This window comes from Sciurus carolinensis, chromosome 8, assembly GCF_902686445.1.
Source record: "Sciurus carolinensis chromosome 8, mSciCar1.2, whole genome shotgun sequence".
Taxonomy (NCBI): domain Eukaryota; kingdom Metazoa; phylum Chordata; class Mammalia; order Rodentia; family Sciuridae; genus Sciurus; species Sciurus carolinensis.
The window spans coordinates 122,124,378-122,146,098 of record NC_062220.1 but is presented as its reverse complement, the minus strand read 5'-3'; the positions used below and the strand labels follow the sequence as shown (position 1 = coordinate 122,146,098).

The following is a 21,721-nucleotide window of genomic DNA, read 5'->3' as shown; positions in this document are numbered from 1 at the left end:
AAAGGGACACCTCCACTTAGGGCAGGAACTAGCCTCCACCCCTGAGTCCTGGACTCAGTCCCAGGCCCCAGCTGTCCTGGGTCTCTCATAGGCTCCAAAGTCCCTTTGTTGGTCCCTAGGCACTCCAAAAGGAGCAGCTCTGCCCCTGCCCTCTGGCTTCATTTCCTTATAGGAAATGTTACAAGGACTGTGAGAAGGTGGCATGGGTTCAGAAGGAGCCCAGAAGAGGGGCCAAGGAAAGTTTCAGAAAGAAATCCTTTCCAGGTCTGGGTATGTGGCTTAATGATAGATTGCTTGCCTAGCACATCACTGTGAGGCACTGGGTTTGACACTCAGCACCGCATAAAAAATAAACAAATAAATAAATGTATTGTGTCCATCTATAACTAAAAAAAAAAAAAAAAAAAAAAATTAAAAAGAAGAAATCCCTGTGAGCTGATATTTGCAAATTCTGAAACGCTACAAGAGAAATTGGGTAGAGATATAGGGTGGAGGGAGCAGCATAGCAAAGGCCAGAGCATGAGAGAGAACTGAGAGCCTCAGAGTGAGAGTGTGGTTCTGGCTCCAGAGAGGAGGGTAACTGGGCTCTGAAGGTTCCCCATGCCGTCCCGCAGAGATGTCCCCCAACCCCCAAGTACAGTGACTAAAGCATAAGCTCTGGGAACTGGTGCGTTTCCCTTTCGGTGAAAGGGGGAGATGATGGAACCTCATAGGGCGGCAAGAATGAAGAATACCTTCAAGGTTCCTACCCCTATGCATGGCCAATGGAGGGTGCTTTTGTCGCTTCTGGCTAGGGGCCCATTCAAGGTCTCCTCAGGCCAGTAGCTGTTTCTGCGGCAACCAAAACACAGGGTTGCCCGGCAACCGCCTTTGGGGAGTGAGCCTGTATTAGCCGAGGGGAGAGTCTGTTGTCTGTCTACAATATTCCATTGGTCAACCAGGCCGTAAGATCCGCCCACATTCCCAGTTCGACGCTGAGTTGTAGCAGAGGATTCGTTCACTTTCTAGGTGCGGCGCTGAGCTGTCCTCGCCTCAGAGCTCACCTCTGCAAAATGGTCGTCCCCCTGAGAGGTCCTTGTGAGAGGCCTGGGGAGAATAAAGATCTGAAGGAAGAGGCGATAGCAGCCGCAGGGTGTTTTGCAGGGATCCCGGAGGCCGACAGTTGTTCAGACGCAGATTTGGACTCTGACCCGGAGACAGAAGGTGCTCTGAAGCAGGGGGCTTGACTCCTTACCTCGGGGACTTCTTGGCAGGTGTGGAGGGAGGTGGACTGAGACTGAGTGGGAACTCATCCTTCTGTAGGGTGATTTCAGGGCAGCGGGTGGCCCTTCAGGTCCATGCCCACCCCTCCTGGCGACATTCAGGAGGTCCATCATTAAGAACATGCTTCCAACGGCTGGGGATGTGACACAGTGGTAGAGTGCTTGCCTCGCATTCATAAGACCCTGGCTTTAATTCCCAACACTGCAGAAACAAAACAAAACAAGAACATGCTTCCAGAAGGAAGAAATGCAAAATCCCACCAACGGTGTAGGAAGAGGCAAATACTAAAATGAGTTCAGACTCCCAACCCTAGGAAAAACTAAGCTGATGGATGTTTAGAATTGTTTCATAAACTGTACATAAAACCTTGGGGCAGGGAGTGGGGGACAGCATGCATTTTGGCATCAGACAGGCTATTCTAATTCTGTATATTCCTAATTCTGTCTCTGACTAGTTGTATGATTTTAGGGAAAAAAATTGCTTTCTCTGAGCCTTGATGTTATCATCTTTAATAAGAGGAAAATAGTCCCACCAGTATGGGAAGAAATGCCTCTAGAAGGGGAATAGCCAGGATAGTAATGAAGGGTAGGGAGGAGGCAGGTGGCTGTGCTAATGAAGGAATATACATTTACCCCCTTTGTCTCCTTCTAGACTCCCACAGACTTAGAGAACCAGTCAGGGATGTCTTCTACTTGGGGTCTTGCCAGACCCATAGCATTGTGCCCACCATCTGTTTTCTCCACCAAGGGTGTGCAGAATTGAAGCTGAGGCATCGTGGTCTGGGACCCCAGGTACCTGTGGAGGGACATTGGAGTCAGGTTTGAGGGCGGGCAGGAGATAGTAGCCATGGGAGTGCCTCTCATTGAAACCATTCCACACACTCACTCCCCAGCTGTCTTTTCTGCCAGGCATGTCCCATCCCCCACATCTGGATGACAGATAAGATGGAGGCTGGGACACATTAGCATGAAGGCTGGGGAGCCTACAGGCTCCTAACCTGCTGGAGAGTCAGAGAAGACTCTAGGATGTGAGATCTGGGTAGAGCCTAGAGGGAGAAGAAGGTGTCCCCTCAGAATGTGGGAAAGAGAAGGCTTTTGGGTTGGAGGGCACTGGGAACATGAGCCAGAAGATGGCTAGATGTGTTTGGTGCCTTCAGCCATGAGAAGAATCAGACCTCTCAGGCCCCTCTGCTCTGTTCCAGGGGGCACAGGCTCTGGCTTCCACATTGACCTCCAATCCCTACATTAAGCGACTGGATCTTCGGGACAATGGGCTCTGTGGGGCTGGTGCAGAGGCCCTGGCAGATGTCCTCAGCAAAAACAGAAGCATATGTGGTAGGTGCTGAGCCTGGGGCAGGTGGGCAGGCATGAGTTCTCCCTTTTCTCAGTGTTGTGCCCCGCCACAAGTCAGACCTCTTGGGGCCTACTGGTATTGCTGGCTGAAGGGGGTGGTTATCACAGGGTGATATGAGGGTGGAGTTAGACCCTCTAAAGGTTCAGCCTGTGGAGCACTCAATGCTGGATGCCATTCCTTTCCTGACCACGTCTACCCTATTTACTCCCCTCCTCCATTGACCAGCAACCCCCCCTCCAGTATAGGGTGGATTCCCAGTGCCTGAATGCAGAGAGAGAGGCAGGAGCTAGACTGTGCAAGAAGCAGGAGGGCAAGGTAGGAATTCATTGAGGCTGGATCCATATACCACTCTGAGGGAAGACCTGGGCAAGCAACTCAATCTTGCTGAGCCTGTTTCTAGTCTGTGAAATGACCCCAACAATACCACTTAGCTGTCAGGTTTTGGTGAGTATTAAATCAAACTGGGTGCGTGAAATAGTCAGCAGACTATCTAGTCCATGAAAGAGCTCCCTTTCTGGCCACCTGGGCTAGTATCATCAGTCCCTGGCAATAGAACAGAGACCAGGATAGAGATCAGTTAGCAATGTGGTTGCTATTCCTCCAACAACATTCTCCACAGCACCACAAGGTAGGTGAATTTAACCCCTTGGCAGAGAAGTTTATAGACATGCAAGGCAGGAGAGGTCAGGGGCTCAAGGGGACCTAGCCAATGGGTGGCAGAGCTGAAACCGTAGGATAGTCCAACCACAAAGTTCCTTTCTCTACCTCAGGCATGGAGGTTTGAGAGATGTAGGAAGGTAGATAAGGGTAATCTTGACTTTGGATCCCACTGATTGAGGAATGATGCTGACCCCCAGATGTGGATTTGTCGGAGAATCAGCTTGGAGTGGCAGGAGCACAGGTCCTCTGTGCTGCCTTCAAAGTGAACCAGGCTGTGCAGAAGATACAGCTGGCAGGGAATGGCCTGGAGGAGAAGGCAGCCCAGTACCTTGCTGAACTTCTGCTGGTCCACACGGGCCTGAAATCCCTGGATGTCAGCTATAACCAGCTGAATGACCAAGCAGGTAACCCCTGGTCTGGGCCACCATGGGACATGATGGCTCATCTTCCTCTGGTGATAGGGGAAGGAGGTGGCAGGACCACATTGAGCATTCATGTCTGCCTTCTGCTCCCTATATATACCTTGGTTCACTCCTTGTCCACTCCAGGCACACAGAGCCCTTAACTCATTCCACAAATATCTCATTACCCACTGTTGTGTGTACTTGGTATTGATTTAGCCACTAAGGATCTAGAAGTTAACAAAACAAAGCCCCTGTCCTCGAGAAACACATATTAACATAAGATAATTCTTAGTCATTATTGGTGCTCCAAAAGAAACAATGTATGCTTTAGAGGGATGGCCAGGGAGGTCTCTTCGAATAGGTGATATATAGACTGAAATGTGCAAGGTGGGAAGAAGACATTGCAAAACTAGAGGGAGAGAATTTCGAACAGAGAAACAGTGAGTGTGTAGGCCTGGATATGTTGGAAGATACCACCATGATTTAGTCTAGTGATCTAGGGGAGAGTGACTAGGTTATGGTATAGACAAGAGAGGGCTGCATGGCTGAAGGTCATGGCAAAAGGTGTGAAAATTTTATTCCAGGTACTGTGAAAAACATAAGTGGGATTGCTTGATCTTTTCTCTTTCTTTCATGCTCCAGGGCCTTTACATGGGCAGTCTGCTTTGCCAGGAATATACACTTCCACTTATGCCTGTTCCCAAAGGTTCCAACCAATTAGAAGAATCATCTATAAGCAGGCTGGGATGTAGCTCAGTGGTGGAAAGTTTGCCTAGCATGCTCAAGGACCTGGGTCTGATCCCCAGCACCAAAAAACAAACAAACAAAAACCAAACAGAGAATCTCCTAGAAGCAGGCACAGTGGCACATGCTTGTAATCCTGGCTAATCATGAGGCTGAGGCATGAGAATTGCTTGAGCCCAGGAGTTTTGGGACAGCTTGAGCAACTTAATAATACCCCCATCTCAAAAGAAAAGAATTGATAAAGAATAACCTGGGATCCTGGACCTGTTGAATCAAATTTTTCAGGGAATGCATATGTATTTCCACTTTAATAAATGCCCCAGGAGAATTGTCTCATCTGGAAAGTTTTGGAATTGATTGATAATCTGTCTCAAGCTGGTAAATGGGGTGGCGCTAGCCTTGACCTGTGAGAATCAGCCCTGGAGTTTAACTGCCACTCAGTTTGCCTTCTAAGAAAATTTTATTGTGAGAAGTCAGTGAAATTAAAGGATAGGCTGTTTTCGGATTTTGACAAAGTATAGGTGTCTTTCTAGACCTTCACAATTAGGTGGTATATTAGTCAGTTTTTTGTTACTATAACAAAAATCTGCGATAATTAACTTATAAAGAGAAAAGATGTATTTTGGCTCAGTTTTAGAGAGTTCAATTCATGATGAATTGTCCCATTAGTTTGGGCCTCTGATGAGGCAGCACATCATGGCAGGGGCAGAACTACTCAACTTATGGCCACAAAGCAAAAAGGCTAAGAGGAAGAGGCCAGGGTCTCAAAATCCCTTTCAGGGCATACACCCCAATGATCTAAAGACTTCCCACTAGGCCCCACCTCTTAAAATCTCTATCACTTCCCAGTAGTGCCACTGTAGGTATCAAGCCTTTAAAACGTGGAGCTTTGGGGGCCACTTAAGATACAAACTATAGCAGAGGTCGAGCAGCAGAGAGGTAGTTGGAATGGAGGGACTGTAAGCTGAGGCCCCACTAAGATGATACAAACATATGTACACGAGGAAGGCAGAATGGGGCCTGGGAAAAGAAAGGTCATTTTGTTTCTCCAACTGGGGACCTGAGGGTATGGCTGACTCCCTTGAGTGGTGAAGGAACTTCAGTCTCAGTCTCCACCTCAGGTGATGGAGACCAAGCATTAGCTATTACAGATGTATAAAAGAAAGAACCTTCTCACCCTCCAGCTATTCAGCAAAGAAGGGACTGCCATAAAGTGAATGACTACCACCCTCCCCTCCCAGCTCTGGAAATTTCTGAGGAAGGAAGAAGTACCCATATCTAAGAACCTGGTGTGTCAACACTGGAGTTGGATGCTGAGTCTGGCTCTTGGAGGGGCAGTGTTTTAGCGCTCACACCTTGGAGCTCTCCAAGGTGCTAAAAATGTCTGCCACTGTGTGTGCACATACGGAAAGCTGACTGAGTGCTCTGATTAATCCATTTTTTTCCTCTCTACACCTCTTCAAACCAGCCTTACAAGACATGTACTAGGTGCTGGGATCATGGAGAGGGGTCAAATTCTTATCCTTAAGGAATTCCTAGGCTGGTGGCAGAGATTGGTCAGACAGAAAGAGATCTAGTGGCTAGAGCTTGCAAGGATAAGGATTTTTAGGGTTCCTGGGTTCCAGGGAGGCCCAGACCAGCCTGACCAGGTAGGAAAGTCTTCTTGAGTCTATGAAACAAGATTAGAAGGATTAGAGCTATTAGAAAAGTAAGGAAGGGGATTCTAAAATAGGGGATGACCAGGAGACATGTCAGGGCTGGTACTCGGGAGAACTGGAAGCAGATAAGACTGGTCAAGTACTGACAGATGGAGAGCAGTTTGTGGGGTGGGGTTCTTCCCATTCTACATGCTAAATATCCCTTAGGATTTTCTCCCTACATAGCCACTTCCTTTCAATATCTCCCTGGCCTCCTCTCCATCACAGCTGTGTCTACCTTTTCAACTCTTACCTTCAGTGGGTCACCTGACCTCTGTCTTTGCTGATATCTATCATCAGACACTAGAATCTTGCTGAAATGCTATTCTAGCCTTCTCAAACTCCCTGACTCCTTGGCTTATTATAGGGAGAGTCTGAGTCCTGTCTTTGGCTTAGAATTAAAGACTTCTGAGCCTTTCTCAAGTACCATCTACTCCCTAATTCATTGCACCTGCTTCCTCAATCACCTGCAGACATAAGTGTGTTTCTCAGGTGTCTCTGCACATCTGCTCTTTCATGTGTCTACTGTATATTATGCTTTCATACATGAGTGGTGGATGCTCAGTTCAGGGTTATAATCACTTTTGTGATCCCCATCAAGGACACCACTCTGTTCTCACTCCTCCCTGTTTAGTTTATACTAGTTTATACTAGCTTGCATCCCATTAATTTGTATTTCTATCTCCTGTTAAATGTGAATTCTGTGAGGGCAGGGAAGGCCTATGTTGACCTCATATCTCTGTAATTCTCCTGCCCAATAGAGAGTCAGGCATCAGTATCTTTCTTTTTTTAAAGGAATGAACAGAATGAATAACAAAGTCTATTTTGGTGTTCTAAAGGAGAGACACTTGGACCTGCCTTGGCAGAAAACCCAGGACTAACAGAACTTAACATAAGCTGGAATCACCTCCGAGGTCCAGGAGCCATAGCGTTTGCCAGGGGACTAGAGGTATGAGACCTCCACCCAGTCAGTTCTTGGGGTCTCTCCTTTGGAGGAGGTCACTCAGGTGACAACTCTTCGTCTTTGTAACTTTTCAGATATGAACCTTGGATATTTTTTCTTTTTCTTTATTTTTAGGGGGTGGTGGGGGTAGAACCCAGTGCTCTACCACTGAGCTAAATCCTCAGTACAAAATTAGAATTTTTAAGCAGAACTTAAAGTGAGTTTGTTTTAGGTAACTTTATTTTCCTGGCCCCATCTGCTGATTACAATACACTGGGCCCACTATCATGTCATTTACTGCAGTGTCCAGATCTGAATGTCTTGTACCTTCTCCAGATATAACAAACTCTTGGCTAGTAGGGAACATCTGTCAAGTCTAGAGACATGTTTATTATTTTATTTTTTAAAATTGATTTATAGATGAATAAATTACATTTACATAATTTATTTTTATATAGTGCTGAGAATCAAATCCAATGCCTCACATGTGCTAGGCAAGTGCTCTACTACTGAGCTAAAAACCCAGACTCACATATTTACTATTGATAAAAACAGATGCTTTCCTGAGAAGACATCTTTGCAACCTTGGATGCCTGCACACTGACTCAAACATCTCACTTGCTCCCCTACATTTTGAGGTTTATGACAATTGAGAATAGAGCTTCAAGCCATGCTGGGATGGCACAAGTCATATTCAATGTTCCCGTAACAACTACTCTCTTAGAGGACATTCAAGACAAGGTTGTAGGTCAGGGTTTTTCTTCTCAGAGCACCAAAACATCTCTTCCCATCAGACACTTGGGGGTAGATTTTATCCAACCAAACTTTGCTGGACTCCAAGGTCCCTGGGACTGCTTTATGACTCAGGGTCCCTGATATTAAGAAAATCCTACATGACCAGGTGGGGTGGTGCATACCTGCAATCCCAGTGGCTCCGGAGGCTGAGGCAACAGGATCCTATTCAAAACCAGTCTCAGCATGTTAGTGAGGTCCTAAGCAACTTAGCAAGACCCTGTCTCAAAACAATAACAACAAAAAAGAGCTGGGGATGAGGCTCAGTGATAAAGTGCCAATGGGAAAGTCCCCAACACACACAAAAAACCCTTCCCACATGTATTGGGATCTGATCATTGTCTCTTGGGACCCACTACTGCCTGGTCTCTGAGGGTCCAAACACCAGGGTCTAGAGTTCCAGCCTCCTCTGTTGTGCTTGGGACTGTTCAGCTCCATTAGTCATCATTCTCTAAGACAGAGCTAATGAGGGTCAGTACACTACTTTTCCTCATCTCTGCCCTTTTTCATTTTGTCCCTAATCATGCACCTCAGGCCTCCTGGGTTCTGAGAATGTGGCCCCCAGGCTTCCTGCACCATCAGATGTGCTCTCCAGCTTCATTCTTTATGTTCTAGGCAAACATCTTCCTGAAAGTCCTAGACATCTCTTTTAATGGTTTTGGAGATTCTGGAGCCTCTGCAGTGGGTGAGGCCCTCAAGGCCAACAACGTGTTGGAGGAACTCAACATGAGGTGAGAAGTACAGGGGTGTCATGCAGGGACCAGGGGCACTGTGATTTCACTGCTGTTCATTTCTGATCCTATGGCAGTTTATTCAGGAAGGGGTTTGGCTACAACCCTAAGACATCCAGCTCCATCCGTCTCACTCAAGATCATACTTATACATTGGGACTTATAATTCCCACACTGAAGGCAGGTAGCTAGGGATCCCAAATGTAAATGTGAACAACATTCAGAAGGCATGGCACAGGATGGTGCCCTGAGAGGACTTCCCTCCCTTACAGTGGAGCCTATTCTGGATGGAGCAAGGCCAGGCTCTGACAAGTGGCCCCATGGGCATGCTTTGCTCAGCACATAGCTGCTATGGGCCAGCTTATGAGGTTCTTCTCCAGGCCAGGCAGCATCCTAGCCTTCCACAGGTATATGCAACAGAAGCTCCAGAAGAGTCACTGGGGCAATCAGCCCTGCACAGCTGTTTGGAAGGCTGCAAGATGAATGGTCTTTTTGGTGGGGGTGCTATCATGCCTTAATTGTATAAAGCAATGGGGTTCTGTGTGATAGTTCCATACTCACACTGATCAATTCCAATCTTTCTTTTCCACCTTCCCCCTTCCATACTCTTCCCAAACTCTTGTAATCACTAACCTATTTTCAGGTCAATATTTCTTACCTTCCACACGTGAGAGAGAACATGTGATATTTGTGTTTCTGTGTCTGGCTTATTTCGCTTAACCAGTGTCCTCCAGTTTTATCCATTTGCTGCAAAGGACAAGATGCTGTTCTTCTTTATGACTGAATAATACTCCATGGTGTATATATACCACGTTTTCCTTTTCCATTCACCTGTTGATAGACACCTAGGCTAATACTATATCTTAGATATGACTCATATTTTTTATTTCAGCAACAACCGAATCTCTACCATGGGAGCCCAGAGCCTGGGATTGGGTCTCCGGGTCAACCAGACATTGAAGATTCTTGTTGTGAGTGCTACCCTCAAAAGGGAGGCCCCAGCACAGACCTGCCCTACCACATGCCCTACCACGTCCCCTACACCGTGAACACTGAATGGGCAGGAGTACACACAGGCTCAGGGCCTGGATGGGGTCTCTGGGAGGATTACTTTTTGTTTTGTTTTGTTTTGTTTTGTTTTTGCAGTGCTGGGGATCAAACCCAGGGCCTTGTGCATGCAAGGCAAGCACTCTACCGACTGAGCTATCTCTTGTAACCACTTTCTTCCTTTTGCCATTCACTCTCCCACCTCTGGCCTGGCCCATGCTGAGTTTCATACTCCTCTTTTCTCCACCTATCCCTCCCAGTACCACCTCCCTCACAACATCTTGCTGACTTTCCTTCTCTTCCTTTTGGGGTGCTTCTCTGTGGAAAGTTGTCCAAGAACCCCTAGCTTGGCATGCATCTCCCCTGCTCTTCCTCTCCCTTGCTGGAACCCAGGGTCAACACAGGTGTACTGGTTTGTCACTGCTCAGACCTATCTGAAGTCTTTGTGTCCAAAAGGAATTTCCTTCCTCCAGGGTTGCAGATAGGGAGAAAGCCACTGAGCAGGGCTGATAGTGGAAGATGGAGAAGGGAGGGAGCCAGGCAAATGTGGAGAAAATTTCTGAGGACTGTTGTGCCAACAGAATGTGCTAGGGGACAGTATCACCAGCTCTGGGCATGGGGTTGGCATCTGACTGTCAGGCCCTCAGCTCCCCATCTTCAACCTTTCCAGTGCTTCTCTCATTCACTTTCCCACTCCTTGTCCCTCAGAAACTATGATCTCTCTCCCAAGATAAAATCCACCTTTCCAATACTGATAGTCCCCAAATCACAATGAACTCTTGAGGGTTTATCATGAATGCTTCTAAGGGTTACCCCTCAGTGGGAGAAACCAAGTCAGAAGATGGAGGCAAGAGCCTGACCATTCCTCCCTTCCCCACATTTCCCCTCCAGTATCACCTCCAGTAGAGTGCTCAGACTGTTGGTTCTCCCTTTTCTCACTTTCCCAGGTTCTGTTATGCTGTTAGTTTTCCCAGTTCTGTCCTTCCTTCTCATCTGCTGCCTGATCATCTTTCTAAACCAACACATGTCCCTGTCAGTTCTTTCACTTCTGATAAATCCAAGCGTTATAGCACATCATTCATAGTACATCATAGAGAATCTGGGCTCTGCTAAACCCTGCTTCCAAGTTCACTGCTGTCCCCCCAGTCTCTTCAGAATTTGCATTCACACTCACACACACACACACACACACACACACACACACACAGAGGCAGAGGATGCTCTTTCCCACCTTGGCTTTGGTTCCAGTTTTTCTTGTTGATATGCCCAGATCCATATCTACGATTGTAAAGCTTGGTTCTGGGGTTTTACTCTCCAGTGACTACCTCCCAGGTGGGATTGGCATGCACCTTTGCTTGAATTTTTCTAACTGAATTTTATATTTCTTTTGCCTCACCTTCCCTGAGCAACTGAGCTATTTAAAAGTCCAATGTGTTTTGTGTCTGTTTCTTTAGCTCCCAGCACAGAGCCAAACACTGAATAGGTGCCTGATCAGCATTCACTCCATTCCTCTCTTGCCCAGACCAGTATCCTTACCCAGGGCAATATGGCACACAGAGACACCAGTCGAGTTGAGACAGTCGGGCCTTCCTACCACGCTATCAGAGAAAAGTTTCACCCATTCCCTTGCAAGTCCCTCTCAGCCTCCCTGGACTCAGCTTCTCTTAGTTCTTTGGTGTCTTTCATAGGTATCCAGGAATCCCATGCAAACTGAAGGCTGCTCTCATCTCCTCAAGTCTGTCCGGGACAATCCAGCATCTGCACTAAATCTGCTTGATTTCTCTGTAAGAGCTTTTCCTAAGCCATTTTCTGATCCTCCCAACAGCCCTGTTTTCACCTCCATTTTAGAGGAAAGCAATGGGAATTACAGAAATAAAATGCCCTACCCAGATACACCAGTGGCAGGTGAGTTCCAATCCAGGTCTGAATGTAAGTCATGACACCACTCCAGCTCTGCTATCACTCTTGGCTGGCATCTGTAGCCTGTTCAGACCTTGGGCTCCTGACTGTGTTCTTCCTTGGATGAAAGAGAAGAGGTGGAGTTTGGGGGCACCATGCTTAATATGCATGGATGTTTATATCTACAGGTTCAGCATTTGGCAAGGCTTCTTCCCTCCCCCAACTCAGCCAGTACTGATGCCGGTGGACTGTAGTGCTAGAAAATTCATTTGTGTGTCAGTGAGGGAACTAGGACCCACTTTTTCATTCTATTTTGTTTTTTTGGTAGATGGACAGCTTGCCTTTATTTTATTTGTTTATTTTTAAGTGGTGCTCAGGATTGAAACTAGGGCCTCACATGTTTTAGGCAAGCACTCTGCCACTGAACCACAACCCTAGCCCCATGTCGCTTTTTTGGTTTGGGAAAGAAAAGTCAATCTTTTCTATTCTATGTCAACTCATCCTTAAGGAAAGACTACAAAATCAATGTGTGGTGTGTGTGTGTGTGTGTGTGTGTGTGTGTTGCAGGGGATGGAACTCAGGGCCTCACACATGTTAGGCAAGTACTCTACCACTAAGCTACATATCCAGCCTGGCAGAATATGAAGTTTTAAAAGTCTGGTTACCGGGACTGGGATCATGGCTCAGTGGTAGAGCACTTGCCTCTCATGTGAGGCACAGGGTTTGATCCTCAGCACCATATAAAATGAGTAAAATAAAATAAATGTATTGTGTCCATCTACAACTAAAAAAATCTTAAGCATAAAAATAAATAAAAATCTGGTCACCAATCAGTGCTTATTCTAACCTAGATTATTTTTATTGAGTCAAAGTCATACCAGAAACACATTTTGTGTTCTAGTCTTTCTAGATTGTCCCTACAACTCTAAAGCCAGAAATTAACATGACTTAACCATATTCCTTCAGTTCTGAAAATGCTTTTCAACACTGTAGCCAATCATTCTAAAATAAGGGGGGAGGATAATAAGTACATTCTCCTGCCAAATTACACATTTATTCCATACAATACATGGTCATTAGCAGAGGCCTCTAATATAACAGAAATAGCACAGGTTTTGGAATCAGTTCATGCCTGGGGCCAAATCCTGCGTTCATCAGTGTGGGATCTTGCACGAGGTTCTGAACCAAGAATCATCTCATGAGCCTATTTTCTAATTTTTAACTATTACCATTAGTTTAATCTGACTAACCCAGATCTTATCCTGTTTTGAGGGGTATGCTTATGACTCCTTGTAGTTGAAGTAAACCCCTTCCCAGAGCTCAGCCTTTTCTTTATGTGAAATGGGGCTAATACCTGCCTCTCAGAGGCATTGTGGACATGGGATGAGAGCCAGATGTAGTGGTGTGCATCTGTAATCCCAGTTACTCAGGAGACTGAGGCAAGAGGATCTCTTGAGCCCAGGAGTTCAAGGCCAGGCTTGGCAACACAGTAAGACTCCATCTCAAGTAAATTTTAAAAAATTTAAAGTGAAAAAGACGGGATGATATGACAGACCCTGTAGATAGGACTTGCACAGAGAAAGGCTTAATTAGTGTGCTGGTTCTCTTCTCCTCAGCCCTTTCCCCATGCTAAAGAGTTCACAAAGATTAAGGGTGGATCTTAGGCAGCAAACACCCATGCAACTCTCCCCCTACATCGAGAAATAGAGCATGCCCCTAAAAGCTCCCCTTGAGTCCCTTCCCTTTTCTCTTTTCATACTTTGGGGAGTGTGAGATTGTCATCCAGGGAGCGAAACTGCCCAGAGGAACTTCTTGGAGACCTTGATGCAAGTAGACACAACCAAGTTCTCAGAAAGTAAGAATGCACTGTCTTGTCATGGGTTTTTCCTTAGGATATGCAGGTGAACAGAGAGTTTGATGACCTTGCTAGCTCAGTGAAGGTGATTCTTCCAGGCCTTTATATAAAGACTGGCACTTGCAGAGTGGACTATAAGAAAGAGTTGCTACCAGTCTTCAGACCATCCCCACCAGCATCTGCTCCTAAATAACTTTGGAGTGTGGCTTCCTCATCTCCAATAAGCCACTTCAGTTTCTGCACTGTGGACTATTCGACTCTTGACACTTGTACCTTCCTCTCTGCTCCATGGACCTATAATCTGGGCCTTCATCTGCCATGTTCATTCATGTAACACACTGATGTGGACACGGTGAAAGCTGTCCCTGTTTATTCTCCCTATGTTCCTATTTTGGTGACCCTGGGAGACAATATATAAGGAGGTGTTCATATCTCACTCCCAAACTGTACTTGCAAAAATGCAACCTGTCACAGCCTTTTGGGAAGGCAATTTGTTATTATGCACTGAGAGTCATCAAATTGTCTGTCCTTTTTGATCCAAATGTTTGCATAATCTGCTCTACAGAACTAACCACAGATGCACAAAAAATTGTTGCCTGAAAATGTTCACTGAAATGCTGTTTATAGTAATGAAAACTGGAAGTAAGTTAAATGCCCACTAAGATTTGGAGCTCTGCAAACGTTAAAAGTCCCATCTCAAAGAACATCAAAGAATTCATGAAAATACACACGATGAATCTTAAATGAAAACATCAGGATCAAAATCTCCTATGGTTTTTGGTTTTCCTTAAGAGTTTAATCACAGAATTACCATTAATTCCATCTCTAGCTATATACTCAAGCGAAAGGGAAGCATATCATGCAAAACCTTTTTCAGACATTGTTCATTGCAACTTTAATCATAATAAGGTGGAAATGTACATACAATATGGCATATCCACACAATGGAATGTTATTCAGTAATAAGAAGGAATTATGCATGGAACTGTGGCTCTCACCTGTAATCCTAGCTACTTTGGGAGACTGGGACAGGACGACTGCAAGTTGGAGGCCAGCCTGTGCAAGGTAGCAAAACCCTGTCTCAAAATAATTTTTTTAATGTATTTTTTTATTGTAAACAAATGGGATACATGTTGTTTCTCTATTTGTACATGGAGTCAAGGCATACGATTTGTGTAATAATAAATTTACATAGGGTAATGTTGTTTGATTCATAATTTTTTATATTTATATTTTAGTTGTAGTTGGACACAATCTCTTTATTTATTTTTATGTGGGGGCTGTGGGTCGAACCCAGTGCCTTGCACATGCTAGTCAAGTGCTCTACTGCTGAGCCACATCCTCAGCCCAAAATAATTTTTTAATATATATATATATATTTTAGTTGTCAATTGCTGTTCATTTTATATATTTATTTGTTTATTTGTTTGTTTATATATGCACCTCAGCACCTCCTGGTGCTGAGAATCAAACCCAGTGCCTTATATATGCTAGGCAAGTGCTCTACCAGTAAGCCAAAACCCCAACCCTCAAAATCTTTTTTTTTTTTTAAAGCTGGGGATGTACCTCAGTGGCAGAGCAATTGCCTAGTATGTGTGAGACCCTGGGTTAAATCCTCAGCACAACACACACCCATACACAAAAAGTTCTGGGTATGTAGTTCAGTGGTAAAATGCTTACATAGTATGTATGATACTCTGGGTTCAATCCCTAGTACTAAAAAAAATGAAATTTGTATGACAAAAATTTTCTTAAATTGATTTTGGTGATGGGTATACAACTTGAGAATAAACTAAAAGCAACTGAATTGTATACAGTACTTTGAGAGAATTTTATAGTATGTGAATATTATCTCAATAAAGCTGCTTTTTAAAAAGGAAAAATATTGATATGTGCTACATGGATGGAACTTGAAAACACGCTTAATTAGAGAAGATAGTCACATATATTGTGTAGAATATACATGTGATTCTGTTTTTTTTTGTTTGTTTGTTTTGTACAGAGGATTGAACCAGAAGTACTTTTCCACTCAGCTATATCCCCAATCCTTGTATTTTTTATTTGAGACAGGGTCTCCCTAAGTTACCAAGGGTCTCATTAAGTTGCTGATGCTGACTTTGAATTGGCAATCCTCCTGCCTCAGCCTCCCAAGTCACTAGGATTACAGGCATGCACTAGTACACTGGGCTGTTTGTATAAAATGTCTAAAATAAGCAAATCTTCAGAGAAACAAAGTAGATTATAGGTTGCCTAGGATTAGGAAGATGGGGAAATTAGGAATTGAAAGTTACTGGGGCTGGGGAGATAGCTCAGTTGGTAGAGTGCTTGCCTTGTAAGCATAAGGCCCTGAGTTCGATCCCCAGCACCCAAAAAAAAAAAAAAAAAAAAAAAAAGAAAGTTACTGCATATGGGTTTCTTTTGGGAATGATAAAAAAATTCTAAATCTGATCGTGATAATGTTATGCAACTCAACAATGTTGTGGAATCAAGTCTAGTCCAGTGGTCTCAGGGAAGCTGATAAAGGAGGATCACTTGAGCCCAGAAGTTTGAGACCAGTCTGGTCAACATAGTGAGATCTCATCTCAAAAAGAGACAACAACATGGATATGGGTTGTGGCAGCATTCAGTGGTAGAGCATTTGTTTAACACATGTGAGGTACTGAGATCGATCCTCAGCACCACATAAAAATAAATAAATTAAATAATGGCACTATGGACTGGGGTTGTAGTTCAGTGGTAGAGTGCTTACCTAGCATGTGTGTGGCATTGGGTTCGATCCTTAGCACCACATTAATTAAAAAAAAAAAAGCAAAGGTATGCAGTCCATCTAACAACTACAAATAAAAAATTTAAAAATAAATATATTGTGTCCATCTACAACTAAAAAATTTTTTTAAATCAAATTATACAGTTTAAATGAGGGAATTGCACAGTATGTCAATTATATCTCAAGAAAACACTTAGAAAAATATTGTTTGATTTCAATCTTATGCAAAAATGTATGAATGAATATACACAGGAAAAAAGATAAAAACAGACCCACAGAAATATGAGTATTGTGTATCTCTAGATTGCGGGTTTATGGATGGTTTTTATTTTCTTTATAGTTTTTGGTCATTTACACACTGTATACTCTGAATGTGTTAATTTAATAACCAGAATAATAAATATTATTTAAAAACACAAAGTGATATAGACCACAATTAAGTTACGTGCATAATAGCATTGCATCTTTGAGAAAGGTGGGTGCTGTAGAGTGAATTGAATTTTGTCCCCCCCGTATGTTGAAGATCTATCCTCCTACGTGACTGTATATGGAGACGAGTCTTATAAGGAGAGAATTAAGGTTAAACAAGGTTTCAGGGTGAGGACATGATACAATAGAGTTAGTATCAAGAGTTCACAGAATTTGTATGCTTCTCCTTATAGATAAAATGACAAGGTGGCTGTTCGTTATAATATAAGGACATGGTAAGAAGGCAGCTATCCAATATGATGTGAGGACATAGAGGGTGGCTCTCTAAAAGACAGGAAGGAAGCCTCCGGACTTTCTAGTTTTCATAAATGTGAGAAAAGAAATTTATTTTGTTTTAGTCACCTAGTCTATTATAGTAGCTAGGAGATACCAAAATGATCTTTCTAAGGACACAACTGAGCCCACAGTTCAGAGGCTCCCTATACATTCAGAGAAGTCTGAACTCATTCAGTTTGGTCTGTCCCATTGGTATCAGAATCTCCTATAAAGAGGGAAAGTCTGGTTCCACTACTTTCTAAGGAGATGCCAGAGCAGTAGTTTCTATTCTGTTAATAAGCTGGGAGTACACCTGGATTCCTCCTCACATGCTTTTTCCTAAAGTTAATACTTCTAAAGGAAGTTGAGATAATCTTTAAGGGAAGAATCTGATGATGGTTCCAAAGTCCTCCAAAATGAGGAATGGGTCCCAACCCAGCTCTTCCAGGTTCAGAGTGTACCCACCTCCATCCCCAGAAACCCACTTGTCAGGAAAGAAGTGTTCAGTTGGGGTGGTGGCTCAATTCTGCAATTCTAGCTACTCCCAGCTACTCCAAAAATGAGGCAAGACAATCTCAAGAACTAGACCAGAAAAAATAAGGGCTGTGGATGTAACTCAGTGGTTAAGGGTTTACCTAGCATACACTAGATTCAATCCTCACCACTACAATAAAAAAAAAATGAATAAACAAATTCATAATTGAGGGGGATGTCTAAATTCTGGCCCATTATGGTTCACAGGTGCTCAATGGGAATGGACTTTCTGCACCAGGAAGGGGCAAAAGAGAGCACGAGGGGAGTGTGGTGATTGTGGGTAATGGCAGCGGACGCCTCTAGGCATAGGCCCAGTTTGCAAATCCTGAATAAAGAGCAGGGTGGCCAGAAGCAAGAAAAGGTCTGAAGCACTAGGTAATCCTCTCCTCATTTAAGATTCACAAGCCAGGGTTTTACTTGCACAATGATGTCCTGTATTCCAATGTGGAAAAGCCCAGGCTGTCCCAACCTCAGGATCTGAAGATGATCCAGAAAGCCACAGACCCACGGCAGCCGTCAGTGATTCTGCAGCATTCCCGCCAAAGCCCCATCCAATAGGAAAGTGCCAATAGTTAGAGTCGAGTAATGGCCAATCAGAAACGGGATCTGGGGCCCAGGCCCGCCCTTAGGAGTTCTGAACCAATGACTAAGTTGGCAGAGGCGGTTTAATAATCACAGCTCGCGCACTGCTGGGGTGGTTGGGCACACTGCGACAGTTGAAGTCAGCTAGAGTATTCCGGCAGCATCTGCGGAGCTCACCATGGTGAGGTCGGGGACCTGTGGAGGGTGCTGAGACCAGGTGGGAGGGCATACAAAGCCAGTGGCCAGGCAGAGGGATCTGTCCCAACACCGAGTGTTTGGGTCTGGGCAGGAACAGGAGTCGGAATCAGGAGATATATGGAGGACACATGAACACATTGGCCAGTGCTCTGTTTTCATGCCACGAGTGCAGGGATGTAACCCTCATGGAGGCATATACAGAGTTTCCAGAGCATGAAAGCCCACTTACAAGTACCATCAGCTCCCCAGAGTTGGCGATGTAAAGAGGCAGGATAGCAGCTGGGTTGTTTGATGGAGGGTTTTTGTTTTAGAAGATGTCCGTGGCTTAATTTTTCACAACAGAGATGGGAAGGTGATCTCTAAAAGAACAAACATACTGCTGGGGAACTACAGACAGAAGGGCAGTTCCACAGCTTTCTGATCTAGGATCTTTGCTACAATACTAAAAATTATTGAGGAATTCAGAGACCTTCTGTGTGACTAATAGGTACAGATGGTTGTCATATTAGAAATTTAAAAAGAGAATCTTTTGAAATATATATTTGGGGCTGGGGATATAGCTCAGTTGGTAGAGTGCTTGCCTCACTTGCACAAGGCTCTGGGTTCAATCCCCAGCACCACACACAAATACATACATACACACACACACACACACACACACAATATATATATATATATATATATGTATATATATATATACACACATACACACCACACACACACAAAAAATATATATATATATACACATACCACACACACACAAAATATATATATATTTGCATAAAAGGAATGCATGATAAAATAAAAAAGCAAGTAACCAACGTTTGTCAGTTATTATTATTTTGTTTTCAAGTGAAAGTAGTGTCATAGGTTGGGTGTCAATAGTCCGGTCTAATCTGGAAGCTGAGGCAGGAGAAACACTTGACCCCAGAGGTTTGAGACCAACCTGAGCAACATAGCCAGCCCCCTCCTCAAATTTAACACACACACACACACACACACAACAACGGAATACTATTTAAAAAGTGGCACTTCAGCTTGCGATTCACTCAAGTGCCTTTTCTCAAGGAAACTATATAACGAGGACATGGTTTTATATAATAGTTCATTATGCTACTTAAGAACAGAAATGTAATAGAATTAGTAGTTTTAAAATCGCTTCCTCATGCACACTCTTCACTGAAACTGATTTTTTCCTTTTTATTCTCAAAGTGTTCCGGGTAGGGCCACTGCCCTGACAACTGCTAAGGTGTCAGCAGTTTTACCCACCTTTGTGCACCCACTAGAGACTGGGGAATTCCACTGGGGACTGTTTTGGGAAAGGAGATCAGTAGAAACAAAAAAGTATTGATTGGAGGAGGCACAGCTTTTATTGTAAGTCAAAGGAAAGGCGGTTTGCAGAATTGGTGGCAGGAAGGGATACACTTGCATAAGTAGGAAACAAGGTCAACTCCCAAGAGTATAAAGTCAGAAGATTGGTCTGGGGTTTGAAAGCCTTAGATGAAATTTCAAATAATATTTTCCTGCAGTGCCTGGGTTTAAACCCAGGACCTCATATATGCTAGGCAAGCACTGTACCACTGAGCTACATTCCCAACACTCAAATAAATTATTTTCAGAGGAGGCAGAGCTGACCAAAGAAATGTAAAGTTTAAAGGTGAGTGCGAGGGTGGCAGTGATGAATTTACATGGATTTCTCTTGAAAGCAAGGGTGGATTTTCCTGACTGCTTGGATTAGTTTCATTGGTTAATGGAAGATGGAAGTGACCTCTCAGACCACTGAGTGGCTGTTTTCATTTTGTAAATGAGGAAATTAAGAGGGCTGGGACTATAGCTCAGTGGTAGAGGACCTGCCTAGCATGTGGGAAGCACTAGGGTTCATCCCTGCATAACCAGAAAAAGGACAGGAGAGGAGAGGAGAGGGGAGGGGAGGGGAGGGGAGGGAAGAAAAAAGGAAGGAAGGAAGGAAAAGAAAAGAAAAACAAGAAAAACAAAAGTAACTGGGAGATTTGCCAAATCCGATCTTGCTGGTACAGGGTGAGCAGAGTGCCAGTGAAGTCATCCTGTGAAATGCAGAGTGTCTGGATTTCAGCAAGGGCAAATACTGTATCGTTGGGTGGCTTTGAAAGGATTTTTCCAAGAGTGCTAAGGAGTTTCCTCAGAAGAGCAAGATCCTTATGTTCAAGGGAAATTTCCTGGGGGCTGGAGTTGTGGCTCAGTGGTAGAGCGCTTGCCTGGCATGTGTGAGGCCCTGGGTTCGATTTTCAGTACCACATATAAATAAATAAAAGATCCATTAACAACTAAAAAATATATTTAAAAAGGGAAATTTCTTGATGCGGTTAAATTATGTAGAGTTTATTTGAGCTAAGGAAACATCACCTGTACAGTTCCCAAAACCAGAGCAGGTTCTGAGATCTCTGACAACATGATCTGAGAGCATGCATTGAAAAACTGAAGTGAAACACAGACACCAACTTAATTGACAATAGCCTAGTCAATCCAACAGCCAAGTGGTTGCAGTTTAACCACTTACTTGTTTACAGGCGAATTGGTCATCTGACTCCAGGGACTTCTGCAACCAGCCAAGGATTCATTACTGAGATTGAACCCTGAATTGGGTTGGTCTGTTTAGCCCACTGCAGATGCCCAGTTCAGACATGTGGCCTCCTACAAAATATCCTTTAGCACTTGGCATTAGAGAAGTTCTTCCTGGAACTGAATGCTCCCTTCAAGGATGATGGGGGATTGTTGTACCATGTTGATTTTTTGTACCCCCCGCCAACTCTGAGACTTGGTGCTCCAATAATAGGAAATAGCATATAGAGTGGATATAGTTCCTCAATTTTATTTGATCTCCTCTATGTATTTATAAGGGTGACTTGTTTACAGTTGAACAAGTAGCTAGTGAGTGTGCAGGTAGCCTCCCCTCAGGAAATAGGTGCTTCATTTAAAATAGGTGTTTTTCATAATGTGGGGTGGGAGGGGGGCAAGAATGGAGGAAGGAGGGACTGTACAGAGGAAAAAGAAGGGTGAGGGGGTGGGGGGAAGGAAAAAATAACAGACCGAATCAAACTTCATTACCCTATGTAAATGTATGATTATGCAAATGATATGCTGTTACTCCATGTATAAACAGAAACAACATGTATCCCATTTGTTCACAATAAAAATAAATTTAAATAAATAAATAAACACAATAGGTGTTTTTGTTTTTTGAGAAGATTCTAAAAGGGTACAGTTGATATAGTTATGGTGAGGCTTTTTATTTTTTTGATGGTAAAGAAACCATCAAACGACTGTAGTATAAGAGCACTTGTGATATCTGGGAACCATTTCACTCCTAGACTTGAAGGAGAGGGGAGGGAATGATTACTAAAGTGAGAAGGTACCTTTTTGAAGAGTATTGACTATTGAAAATAAGTTGTGGCCTAGATAAAGGGACTCAGGCAGTCCATTGTATCTGGCAGGGAGGGAGCATCCTGACCACACTTGCTGTAATCTGAGG

At 44.0% G+C, this 21,721-nt stretch overlaps 1 protein-coding gene across 5 annotated transcripts in view; it reads left to right on the top strand.

The window, feature by feature from the left end:
* LOC124990413 (tubulin alpha-3 chain-like) overlaps positions 1 to 21,721 on the top strand; it is a 32,501-nt gene that overhangs the window by 4,027 nt on the left and 6,753 nt on the right. The window contains exons 2-10 of one of the 5 annotated variants that reach the window (XM_047560445.1): positions 1,009 to 1,203; positions 1,915 to 2,054; positions 2,465 to 2,597; positions 3,474 to 3,680; positions 6,961 to 7,070; positions 8,472 to 8,587; positions 9,480 to 9,558; positions 11,323 to 11,418; positions 13,426 to 13,750. In XM_047560445.1, coding sequence (XP_047416401.1) covers positions 1,009 to 1,203; positions 1,915 to 2,054; positions 2,465 to 2,597; positions 3,474 to 3,680; positions 6,961 to 7,070; positions 8,472 to 8,587; positions 9,480 to 9,558; positions 11,323 to 11,418; positions 13,426 to 13,581 — 1,232 coding nt within the window. In that variant the 3' untranslated portion in view covers positions 13,582 to 13,750. Of the gene's footprint in view, positions 1 to 1,008; positions 1,204 to 1,914; positions 2,055 to 2,464; positions 2,598 to 3,473; positions 3,681 to 6,960; positions 7,071 to 8,471; positions 8,588 to 9,479; positions 9,559 to 11,322; positions 11,419 to 13,425; positions 13,751 to 21,721 lie in introns of those variants that run through there. The other 4 variants (XM_047560441.1, XM_047560442.1, XM_047560444.1 and 1 more) reach the window with 4 other exon arrangements.